This window comes from Dreissena polymorpha, chromosome 3, assembly GCF_020536995.1.
Source record: "Dreissena polymorpha isolate Duluth1 chromosome 3, UMN_Dpol_1.0, whole genome shotgun sequence".
Taxonomy (NCBI): Eukaryota; Metazoa; Mollusca; class Bivalvia; order Myida; family Dreissenidae; genus Dreissena; species Dreissena polymorpha.
Genome location: NC_068357.1, coordinates 57,891,776 through 57,905,120, shown reverse-complemented (window position 1 = coordinate 57,905,120; position 13,345 = coordinate 57,891,776). Strand labels below are relative to the sequence as shown.

General features: G+C 34.6%; 1 protein-coding gene across 1 annotated transcript in view; it reads right to left on the bottom strand.

Annotated features, from left to right (window-relative positions):
• Positions 1-11,388: 11,388 nt before the first annotated feature.
• Positions 11,389-13,345, bottom strand: part of LOC127872252 (uncharacterized) — a 32,284-nt gene continuing 30,327 nt past the window's right edge. Inside the window, exons 21-22 of the mRNA XM_052415582.1 lie at positions 12,698-12,874; positions 11,389-12,044 (exon numbers count right to left, since the gene is read on the bottom strand). Coding sequence (XP_052271542.1) covers positions 11,746-12,044; positions 12,698-12,874 — 476 coding nt within the window. The 3' untranslated portion in view covers positions 11,389-11,745. The remainder of the gene's footprint in view (positions 12,045-12,697; positions 12,875-13,345) is intronic.

The following is a 13,345-nucleotide window of genomic DNA, read 5'->3' as shown; positions in this document are numbered from 1 at the left end:
TGCAACATATCACCACAGCGTTATTTTGTTCGTGTTACTTACCAATATTGAGTGTGTGCACTTGAGCATGGGTTTGTACATTAAGTGTCATTTTCCGGTGTTAGAAGCTAAATGCTATGTTCGGTTTGATACGTTTAGTGTATGAATATTGTTTCCATTTAAAGAGCATTTGGTAGATAAGCAAACCCCTACCATATATTTATTTAAGTACGTATGTGGTAATTGATATATCTGTTATGTTTAAAATATGTTTAAAAAATGATCCCATGATAGAATATAACTGAAAGAAAACAAAATTAAACCATGAGCGGGAATACTAACCTTTCGCACAAAATACGTGTGCGGACTCCAACAATATATTTGTATGCAACATTTAGTGACCCGACAGAGCTACATATCAATATATAAATACAAGTTTGTGAGATTCAAGCTTTGCTCACCATGGTATATCGGTACTAGTATGTCACCAATAAGTTGAACACAAAAAACGGTTTATTTTCTCAACGGTTCAAATTAACACAAATTAAAAGCAATGCACACTGTAATTGGCAATTCAATAACTGGGCTCTTTACATGCAGTTTAGTAATTGGAAGGATTGCTCACAGATGTTTCAAATAATTGGATTCATTTTGAGTCAAATTGCGCGTGATTGAGATAAATACATAGTTTCGTTAACTGTTTTATTGTGAATGATGACCGCAAATTCATACTTCGTTTCGATTATACCATAATTTTATTATGTACCTATTTGTTGTGTTACGGGTCAACATCTACATGTATGACAAAAAATGTCAAATATAAAAGTTATTTTTGTTTGCGTATTTATTTATATTTTTTTATATCTCAGATTCAATTAGACATTAAATCTTCAATAATCTATTAATAGTCGATATTAACGTTCAACAAAGTGTGTGATTCATATATGATTGTTTGAAAAGTTTAAATAATAGTATATACAATATAATGACATTAACCGATTTCATAAAACATATTATGAACAATATGAAAACCATACGCTTGTTGTGGGTCACACAGTTATTATAACTAATAGCAACGTATGTGCGTGGTAGACATAAAACCAATGACAACTATTTGACACATTTTAATATAAAAGAGGGCCAAGTTTTGTATACGTCATGGCTGCTAGATTAGAAGGAAAGCCTTGATCAGAAGTTAATTTCTGATTATATTTATTTCCGAACTTACGAATTTTAACATATTACTGCGAACTTTCGAATTGTGTTATACGAATACCTTCATTGAATTTAATAACACATTGTTACTCGATGATTTGGCATTTTAAAAAGGAGTAAACGTAATAGCTGATTTTGTTGAGAATCACATTATTCGGTTGTGGTTCTTAACTACAAATGGCGTGATTAAAAGAACGAACTACGCCTTATATTTGTTTGAGAAACAACACGTATACTGCGTACAAACATATATTTGCAATATATATTGGGATTTTTCCTGACTGGATACGTTGATTTTTGAGATTTTATAAAATGCGTATATACTTGATTTTATACATTAATTTCTCAAAACATTAATTTTAGTTTACAATACATCATAAGGTAACTTGTTTTATATATTCAATAACATCGCTTTTACCCGTTTTACTGTCGTTTTGTAAATATCATTTTGCCGTGCAAATAATACCTTTGGAAAGATTTAAAACCATGTTCCCAAAGAATGGTTTACTCGATAGTATAACACTATTTTAACCACTTGTAGTTAAGCAGAATTGCCGAAAAACAATGACAACGTATTTGGTTGAAATAGTTTTATATCGCAATCGCGAATAGTGATTTCGCGTTCTTGTAACAATCCGAAACAATAATGGCACTAACCAATGCTCGACACTAACAGGAGTCCGGTGGTCCGGGACTTCTGGAAATGATACTCGGACTCCTTGTTTGTGTGTCACGGAAGTCAAAAGTCAATCCAAAATCATCTTTGAATCATAAACAAAAAAATCCCTTCGTTTCGCAAAATCAGAATGTCTGTGCAAAAAACATCTTACTCAGAATAGTCATTGTCGAACACTGTCTATAAAAACTTAAAGTTGCATTTGTTTATTGTCTAATTCAAATGAAAATTTAATATTCAACCTCTACATACTGCAGAAGGTAGATTTTAATTCTAAGCCATAACCGCACACTTCAACAATTGCTTGAGAACTTTAAGAGTTCTTCTTAATTAACAAGGAATATTATAGACCGCTGGTCTATTGATAGTGAGAAGTGTTCATTCAAAACTAAGTGATGTCGGAAGTATTTATAAAACCAGAACAATACCATCATTTGGACTTTGCACTGGAATAAGTATTTTTCTTTTATCCCATGAAAACGTCTGTCTATACTAAAAGTTTGTTTTCAGAAGATGAATTGTGTATACTTATTATTGTATTAAAATGACGCAAATACTTTCATTGTCAATTGTATAGTGTATGTCAGCAAAAAAAGAAATTCCATATACCAGTTGTAGTGAAACGACTTGGAACGCAGAGGACTGTTAACCAAATTGTTGAATAAAAACCGTGTTCACCGTGCTAGCTTACACACATGTACCTAGCAAGAGTCTTATAAGATCTAATGAACACAACTTGCTTACAGTGAGCTTTTGTGATTACATTTTGCCAATTGTTAAGCATCGTTCTTACATTGTCCGTTACCAAAATGTACATTGTTAAAACTCAATATTATATATATATTTCCAATATTCGCGAAACTTTGTAGGAAGATTGGTCTAAATGACAATTGGGTTCATTACAAAACTGCGTTCAAAAACAAGGTTGCTATATCAAATTAAATGAAAAGTTTCTTACTATTCCAGAATTTACATGCCAGAATAATTGTACTCATGATATTTCAACTGAAATCGAAACTGATTCTAGCCAATCCAAAATACGACATAAGGTGAAAGTAGTTTAAGGAGAATTATTTAGAAGTCACTCTTGCTGAACGTTTGGTTCGTCTGAAGTTTTAAAATGTATTTTCTAAATAATACCTGGTGGTGAAAATTTGCCCCTCCCTGAGCGTAGCTTGCGCTTTATATGTAAGGAGCAAACACTTAAAATGTTTTCTCTGAAACCGTAAGGCCAATAGGTGTGTTTGTTTAGCATGTATTATTTTATTGTGGTCCTCTACAAGTTTTTTTAATATCGTCCCTCGAGTAAAAACTGGCAACGCCATTCGATGAAGAAATATTTTAAGACTTAGATATATTAACAAAAATTCTCTCCAATCGTTAGGGCAGTGATTTATGTTTTGTTTGACATCGTATACTGGTCCTGTCAAAACTTTGTTAAAATTATCCCTCTTTTGTTAAAATTGACCCATTCCTATGGGTTACTTGTTTAATCCAATGTGTTAGTAAACACATTGAAACTCTTCTTTTCTGAAGCAGCAGGGCCAGAGACTTGTTATTTTCCATGTAACGTCTTATAGAAGTCCGCTGCTACAGCCGTTCAAATAATTCCCCCTGTGGTAAAACTTGCTACAGCTTTGGACTCAAATTATTTATAAAGACTTCTATATTTAATATCGATAACTTCCAAAAATCTTCTTCATGAAATCGCAAGGGTCCGGCGTTCGATATTTTGAATTTAAAAAATAATTCTCCCCTTTACGTATACGTTTTCTCAAAGCATGTGTCTGGGGTCAAAACGAACAAGAACGATATCATCTTTGGATTATGATATAATCCCGTTTCGCGAAATCAAAATGCCCGCACTTCTTAACGTCCGAAAAATAAGCCACTCATCATTCTGCTTAAATACATCGACAAAACAAAACAATCCGAAATTATTTATTTTGGTTCTTTGTCGCAGTGCTTGCGAGCAGCAATAAGGGAAACTCTCGAACTCTGAATCAACTCCATCTTGGTCGTTTTTTAGCTAAGACATTTTAGCTTATATGACTAACTTTCGCTGAACAGTCTCTAATCACTTTAAAAATCATTACAATACCAGAAATTGTTTACACAATGCACGTTTTACGGTCCCAAGGCACTGAAGTTGGAAACGACTGTGAATAAGTTGTGCTTAAATAACGGCATATCACTATCAATAAATAATTTCAGTGGCTTTGTGTTACCTCAGTTATATTAAGTTATATATTATGATGAAAATGTATAAAGCAATCAGCTGTTACACCAATTACCGAAGCTCAACAAGCAAGTATATATAAATGCATTATAGAAAAAAAAACAACCTACAATAATGAACTTAAATATTACTGGCATCTGTTAAATAATGTTGCAATCTGAGATAACAAATGAAAACAAGCATATTGAACAGCAGTCACTTTGAACTTTGATCTGAAACCAACCATGATTTTTTTAAACAGTTAATCGTTCAGATGTGTCATACACCGAAAAATACGGTGTAAAAAGTGTCACAATTTTTGACTACCTGAGGTATGGTCGAGCTCAAACTTTCAGGAAAAGCGAGTGCAAAGAACTCATTATTCAGAATAGGTTGTGTCGAACACTGCTAAAGGAATACCAAAACGCGTTAACCGAGTCAACTACGTAGAAAAAAACACACCCTGATTTCATCGTTAGTCTTTAAAAACCGGTAATTGGTTCAGTTTTTATTTAAAAAAAACACTTAAAACCACCTTATGCGTATGTTCAAATTGTCGTACAGGAGAGTACCACATCCGCACATAGTTGACCAATCCGTAATGATGATCATTTACTATTTATTGCCACTTTGCATGCTAATATATGTTTCTCTATGTACACGCACTGAATCAGAATGAAAAATGATTTATTGTACAAACCAGACACGCTTTACGTATCGCGGTAAGCAAAGAACACTGGTATGAGTAAAACATTGATACGGAAATGCAATAAACATTAAATAATTGTGTTGATGTGGAAAAAGGACTAACACACGATTATTAATAAGAGAAAATCGTATTTAGATTTTTGTTGAAAGAATGAGAAAAAAAAACACACACGAAAATACCAGTTTGTATGAATGTGCATTACAAAACCTAGCTAATTAACTGCCTAAGTACAAAATGACGCCGTGATATATAGTTCTTCATAGTAAAGGCAAAGTTTACCCGTATTAAGGAAAATACTCTGGCTAAAAAGTTCAAATTTAAAGATAATTACAATTGTTAACACTATCATGCGTGAAATTTAATTATTGCATCAGTAACATCATGTCAAAATTGTATATGTACATCCTTATGATACCGACACATCTTTATAAAAAACAAAAGCGGTAGTAAACACAAATACGGTTTAACACATCGACAAGTTTGCACCAGCGAGTTATACGTGAAATGCAATTACGTCTTTTTCATGAAGTTGTTTTGATCTTCGTTTAAAATGTGTTTGGTATTTCATTGTATATTCATGATACTGATATGATTGAGTGATACACCATTAACTACATTAGTGTTTATAACCTTTTTGGCTGTTCGCTGTTCAGTACGAAAAAAGGACACCGCGTGTAGACTTTAAGTTCGTGTTTGAAACCTAAATGAAAACACATTTACTTAACTGTATCGTAAAAGGGTATCATTATATTGTAACTTTTTAAAAATTAGATTCGATAATTAATGAAGTGACCATCGAATGGAAACAATAAATTATGTATTATTGCATTGGCGCTTTCTGGTGTAAAGCACCTCACGAACTACTGTATGATGCCAATTAGTACCAAAAATAGTAATTTAATAATGAATTTGTGATTCTTTATAGGTTTCAATTTACAATTGAATTATCAACATCAATATTGTCCTGCTTAAATGGGACACATTGTCAATAATTTTACTGCCCCAAATGTTAATGGTTTAAAGACAACGAAATAATTTCCATAGTTCGTTTGGGTTCCAATGAAAATCAAAGTACTGACAGTACTGGTGTGACGATGCCTTCGAAGAGGATGGATATAAAAGCATCGATTTAAGTTTATCACCACAATTGTGTCTTTGGGTACGAACATTTTGGGTACGAAACAAAAATGGATACGAAAATTTTGGGAACAAAAATTATGCCAAAAAATATTGGGTACGAAACAAAAGTGGTTAGAAACAAAATGTGGGTCCAAAAAAATGGGTACGAAAAATTGTGGGTACGAAAAAAAATTTGGGGGTACGGGGAAGTTGTACCCGTGGGGAACTTGACCCATTAAGCGAAACTGGGAGGCGGGTTACATTCTCGATCAATTATTACAAGAAATATTAAAAGAAAGATATTCGTCGTGTATTTTCTGTACCACTTATCTTAAAAAACGTTCTGTTACAGTAAAACGTGTGTGGGTTATAACATTACGTTACGTAGCAGATGTATTCAAAACTTGACATGCTCTTTAATTGCACCATGCTGTTTAATTGCACATGTATATCATACCAAGCTTTATATATCGTTGTTTCCTTTCCTAAGTTAATGATGTTATGTATACGGACGTGATTTTACATGCCCATGTGCATGAACATATAATTTTTCTCTTTTTATTATTGTTTTTTCTCTCATTCAATAAGCTTTGGCATGTTTGTTCGTTAAGTACAGCAATAATTTCATGATGATTCCCGAAAGTAGGTATAAGCACATAGTCGAATATGAATTGAATACGTGAGTTCGTCCATGAACACATGGTAAGGTTAACTAAATCTCCGCGATATGACCTAATATGTGTTTAAAACAGAAAACAATATCCAACAAACGAATCAATTATCAAACATAGTGTGTGCACTGATGTGGCTCTGTAATTTCTGTTTGAAAAGTTTATTATTAAAATATGCAAAATGAAAGAGCACGCACAAGAGAGAGTTTCATAGTTAGCGCACGTGTGTATCAGAGTTTATTTTCAGGTCCTACCGGCCTCTTCACGAAGTCTTTATGGATCGACCTGCCCCTGTGACCTTTCAGGGGAAAAATATAAATTTTGAGCCAAAGTAGGTCAAATTTACCCCGGCTTCCCGGGTATTCGCCAAAGATATAATTTAGATCCAAATATACCAGTGCACGGTGGCCAATGAGACCTTAATGTGCACTGGTAGTTGACATTCCAAAGACAAATTCTTGTCTCTACGCAGCTCCACCAAAGGAGTGCAAGCAAGCAGCTCTGCCTTTATGGCCCCTCTCGCTGTCACCGGCCGTCGTCTTCATCCCCGAGACAGTTTCCCCAGTGCGTTGAGCGTACTGAGTACCGCTGTCCCGGGGTCCCTCAATAAGGCCACCCCCTCGAAGTTCCAGGCATGCTTCAATACCTCCCCAGGAAAGAAGCCTGTTCTGGTCCGCCCCGTATTTCCTCCACACTGGTGGTCTCGCTGTCCCACTATTCCCGTCCCCTACAGACGGGACCTCTGGCAGGTCCGGGTCAGCGAGCTCCCGACTATAAACAGCGGTTGGCCTGTACTCCGACCGCTGCATCTTGGGGAAGACAGCAATCCCAGCAATGTGGAAGACGTCCGGCTCGAGGGTAGCGGATTCAGCTGGATTAGCAGAGCCACTCGCAGAAGTTCCCTCTAGGAAGATCCTCTGCGGGTGACTCTCGCCTCGGTCGCTACGCGCACGCTCCAGCTGCTGACCGAAGAATGCATAGTTAGCGCACGGCTATTTTGCTGTTTATATACCATACTCGCTTTAACGTTTACAAATGGCAGGTTCGAAATAATTCGTTTTCTTTACACTCATGATCGCATTAAACGTTAATTATACACGTTTTCATTCGCAATGTATTTACAGAATCACGACAAATGTCAAATACAATACAGAAAATTTATAGTTGTTTCATTGATCTATAAACATATCATGAACTGAATATTACTGATTTAAAATTAATGTTTTCAAACTATGATTAAATCTTTTTCCCAGAATATGCTGTCCTATTTATAGCTGAGCTTCCTTTACCTTTATCAATGATAATCAGCGAGGTATGCCGATTAGAAAAATCGAGCTATCTCAATCGGACTGGCTCGGTCTTTCACATAGGTCGCCGTTGTGAAGAATTTTGTCATGGCAGCATCGTCAAAAATCAAAGTACAGTTTATCAAATGCTTACATCCCTTGTATGGTGTCAAAGTACAGATTTGGAAAATTTTTCGATTAATTAAATTAAAACACAGTGAAACAAATAATTATAAATTTATTGCAAACATATATTTGTGTAATGAAATCTAAAAGGTGTGGTATATACACGCACACGCTATTGTTGATATATTACAAGTTTACTCTTGTATCGACATAATTTAGCTTAAGAAATCCTTTTGTGTACACTATATTTAATCCGTCTCTCATGAATATTCCGATTTAAAATGAAGATAACACATATCGTGGGTTATTGGTACAGATTTGTTTAGACACCTCCATGTACTCATGTGTAGACCGGCTACAATTTGACATTAACCGAGAGGCACATGGCTAATTGCGAAATGTCACTAAGCAGATGATTCCTTGTTTGAGACGCGACTATGGCTTTTTCATAATTTTAAATCAGCATTTAACATTTTGCACGAGACGGATAAGCGTGTGTTTATTGATACTTTTAAACAAAATTTGAAACAATTTTATGATTTTTAAGGGTACCATTTTAAGTTCGACCTTGGACCGAAAAGCAATATTTCACGTGCTCAACATGCAGAAACGTGACGAGGACGGGTACACGTGCAAGGGTTGATTCTCATGAGAGGGCTGCATGGAGAAATCATTCAACCTACAAATGGCATGTTAGACATCTATAGCAATATAATCTACATTTATCGGTCTCAATTTATCAGAGCTTTTACGAAACAATGTTCTTGTAGTTTTGTCATATACTGTTACGTAAGATTTGATAAATTATTCACATATTAATGCAGGCAGGAGTGGAATACGTTATTAGTGTAACATATTTCATATGACAGATAAGATCAAAGATGAACGTACATTGCAGATCTGAATTAAGATAAAGTAACACACTTTACAGAAAACGTGAATAATTATACTGTTTTCTCTGTAGATACACCGATAGGAATGTGATTATATTATTCACAGATCTGAACTATATTTCTTGCGACAAAAATATTGTACAGAAGTGTACTTTAATTCCCCTTATTAGATAGGAAGATTCTAACACCTAACGAAGCACATATGCAAATTAAAGCTTTATTTTCGAATTATTGAACTCGTTTGTAAATAAAAATCTGATCTTTGGCAACGCCATTGAGATGTTATTATAATAACATTATTTATTTTTTATTTTTTGAAATTCTATTTCCTCGACAGTATGCGGATGGAACCATTTGCGATTTGAAGTTAGCGAGTGTTTACCTAGTAAATAAGCTGTGTTAGAGAAGGCTTTAATTGAAGAATGGCTCAGATAAACGCCGCTCAGTGAGTTGTATTAATTTTTCTGATGTTTCTGTTGAAGTCATAATTACGTTCGCCAGTTGACCTACTCACACGTGTATAGGCAAGTCATGTCAATCTAAGCGTTAACAACGAAATAAGTGACCTTTAAGAAGTCTTTAAAGAAACTAGTTTGTATATTTATAACTAGTCGTCTAAAATTGAGTGATATTATTTTTTTCGGCGGATATGTCTCACATTTGAATTTGATTTCGTTCGGTAATTTTATACACCGGGAACACTTACTGATAATTGAAGTGCGCAGCGGTTAAAAAATATTTATCAATAATTTGAATGATTGTTTATAACAATGAGAATGATCTTGTAATTCACATACATAAATAGCTAATTCATTTTGCCTAAATAAACAATTATAAAAGAAGTAACAATGGCTTGTTCATGGTTTTGCAATCTCAAAGAAGTAAGTATTTTCAACGCGTCATGATTTAAGGACTTTTTTTGATGTAGTGTAAAGTGATATAATTCAAAGGTATGTATTGTCACAATTGTCATGGAAATTTCATTATACCTTAAATAATTAATGTTAAATTTAACAAAACATGTGGCAGGTCTTTCTAGATCGTATAAAATCAGCGAGACTTTCATGATTCGAGGTACAAATGAAACCCACAAAACATAAAAGCTGGTTGAAAGACTCAGCGTTCCATTCTCCGCCATCTTTTTTTCATGGGCAATCAAATTTGGTATTTTTTTTCGAATAAAGCAGACACCACGTTCTACCATTAAATTATCATTTTCAGAACACATTTCCATTGTTAATATTCTGCAGTGTCATATGTGTTGTGTATAAATATGTGTTTCATATAATAGTATAAGTCTCTTCATCTTGTTTTAAGAAACACATCTCGGCGCTTCGAACTTGGGATTGTTTGTGATTACTTCGTCTAACCTTTACTGTGAATACTTTTTACGACATAAGCAAGCGTACGTGAACATACTGTCGTGTATGTATTGAAGCCAATTTCACCAATGGGCATGCCTATTTCTGTTGAGCAACAAGGGCAAATACCACGTGTTAACAAAACAAGATGATCGTTCAATTGACATGAAAGCACATCGTTATGAAGAATTCTGAAGCAGCTTATGGTCAAGTCGTTATGATCGAAACATTTTCAAGATTGGGTATGTCTTGACGTTCGTTTACAAATAAACACAATATGATTGTATTATGAATGAATTGTGAACGCTTGAAATAACTGTTTTAAAGATAGCATAATTGGTAAAGTTCCAGGAAAATCAACCTGAGTTTATAGTTATGTATTACAATACATGTGACAAATCAGGAATATTCACGTTACTTTATGAACGTGATGTAAGTATATTATATGCGAATGAATCATTGTTATTAATAAAGGTCAACAATTTATCGTCTTAAAAGTATTGCAAACCGCTTTTACTTATTATACGCTTGTAAATTCTGTCTACGTACAAGTACAGTGTTACTTTGTAGCATATGCTTACTGAAGCTTCACTTTGCATAAGTCGCCGCTAACAAAAAGCCCAACCAAACGATTCACAAACACAACTAAAATATACTATATCAACAAGTGTTGTACAGGTAAAACCGCTTCGCATATATGACACTGCAGCAACGGTTGTCAATTATCATTCACTGATAAAATTGTCAAAGGCCGCGAGGCATGACTTGCATGACAACAACGAAACAGCATGTGTATGGGACAGCAACACTATGGCCTCTCTTACCAAATGCGACGAAGATCTGTGTAACGGATCAAAAGAGGATATATGATTTACAGGGGCATTTCGGTTCCATGGGTTATCATGTGTGCTCTGCTTATTATATTAACAAGCATTTGAATAAAGGTATCATGGTTGTATTGTTATTAATGCTCTATGTAATCGACTCATCAACATTATTAGTTTAGACCACATATAGCTAAGTTGAATTATAATTAAATTAAAATAAATTGTTTAAATAATTGACTGCGAATGCTTAAATAAGCACAAAATTTGTAATATGGAGTACGGTAAATAATGCAATCGTGGCAAGGGCAAAACTTATACATTTCTTTTATTTCAAAGGGATGCGAACAGTATATACATATGCATCGTGAATCACAATTGTCTCTCGTAACACCATCGTCTCTCGTAACTCTTTTATAGTGGTTTTGTACGTATTAAGACAGATGTTGTACTGCTTTGCGGTATTGTTATGTACACAAGTGAAACGTTAGTAAACTATTCTGTCTGTCTTCTGTCTGTGCATACCTTCCAATGTATTCGTGACTGACCATAAGACATAACACTTATATTACAGTATGCAATTCAGAAATGCGTTAATGTAACAGAATATATATGTTTTATCCGTAAACGTTTCGATATTTCAATCGATCGTTGTGGGGGCGTTGTTTTCAAGTGATTGTATTAAATCTTGCCATAACCGAATAAATCCACGGCAGGAATGCCTTTACTTTAGCATAGACGCCAGGAAATTCTGGTAAACCGCATTCATTTCCAAAGGATGTGACACCTAACACATAAATTCGCCCTTTCACATTGCATACAAGCGGACCACCGGAATCTCCTTGACAGGTATCTACACCACCCTCCAGATCACCAGCGCAAAACATGTTTGGTGTTATTTTGTATTTCTTTTGGCAATCATCATCTCCGAGTATTCCAACCTCAGCAGCATGAAGCTCATTCTGTTCTGTAAAAATGAACGACGATTCACAGCAGATCAGAAAAACATCAATTTATTCACGTTAACATGTACAATAAAACGATATATTTATACCAGTTCACATCTACGCAACATAGTTTGCGATCCTCATTGCATAATCGCTGTGAAAATGATATTGCTGAATAACCCTATAATATGTATTGACCTGCATAAGTTTTCACAAAGGATACTTAGATCAGAACAAGAAACGTCCAATACGGAATATTTTTCACGCATGCTCAGGAAAAATATATATACGAGTAATGTGATTCAAGGGTCGAAAAATGATCAGATTAAATACATCATCAAAATGCGGACAGTGTGGACTTTGTCAGACTATTATGATGTAATTGAAAATGTCCAACTTCTGAAACTCACTGGTGTTTTTGGCTGACATTGTGTCATATTTTATAAATTTTACAATTGTCATCTGAATCTCGTTGGTTTATATGACAATGAAGACTGTCAGACAATAATTCTGATGATTGCCTGTAACGTTTTGCGATGTCTGCATTTGAAACAATAAGTTAACACTTTTCTATGAGTTGGCAAGTAAGTTGACTAGTATGTTTACGCATGTGTACAATAGACCATCAAACGTTTGCACACACCCAATTATTTATGATTAATCACACACTTACCATTTTTTTCGCCGAATGATTTTGCTCCCCAGCCAGATATGTTGCACCTTTGGCCAGATTCGTATGACACACTGTCATCCGGAAGACAAGCCGGCTGCACATCTTCATTGAACAATATGCCAAACCCATCCTTAAGTTTGACCATTAACAGAGCTACATCGTAATCGTTGGTTAAATCTAAGTATAAAAACAATGATCACCACCAATGAACTTTATTCCGATTGAAGTGGAATTATAAACATTATTTAAACAGACTTTAACATTATAAAATCATGTGCTAGCTTGTAAGAAAATGATTTAATAACTCGTTTTATAATACGCCCTTTTAAAGATCCGTAATATGGGAACTGTTTGCGGGCGGCGGGCGTGCGGGTTGGCGGTGTGTATTTTCAAATACCTGAAACGTTGCTCTGCATGATGTGACTAAGTGATCCGAACGAAAGTAATACGAAATTGAGTCCAATATCAAGGTAAATGGTATAATTTAGGAAAGTAGCGTTCGAAACTTCACCACATAATAATATATTAAAGCACGAATGGATTATCAAATAACTTGGTAAAAGTAATCGGCATGATTCCTCGCGCAGGAACTTGAGAATGTTTATATACATTTGCGAAAAAGTTAAAGCATTCTTAGTCGTGCACAAT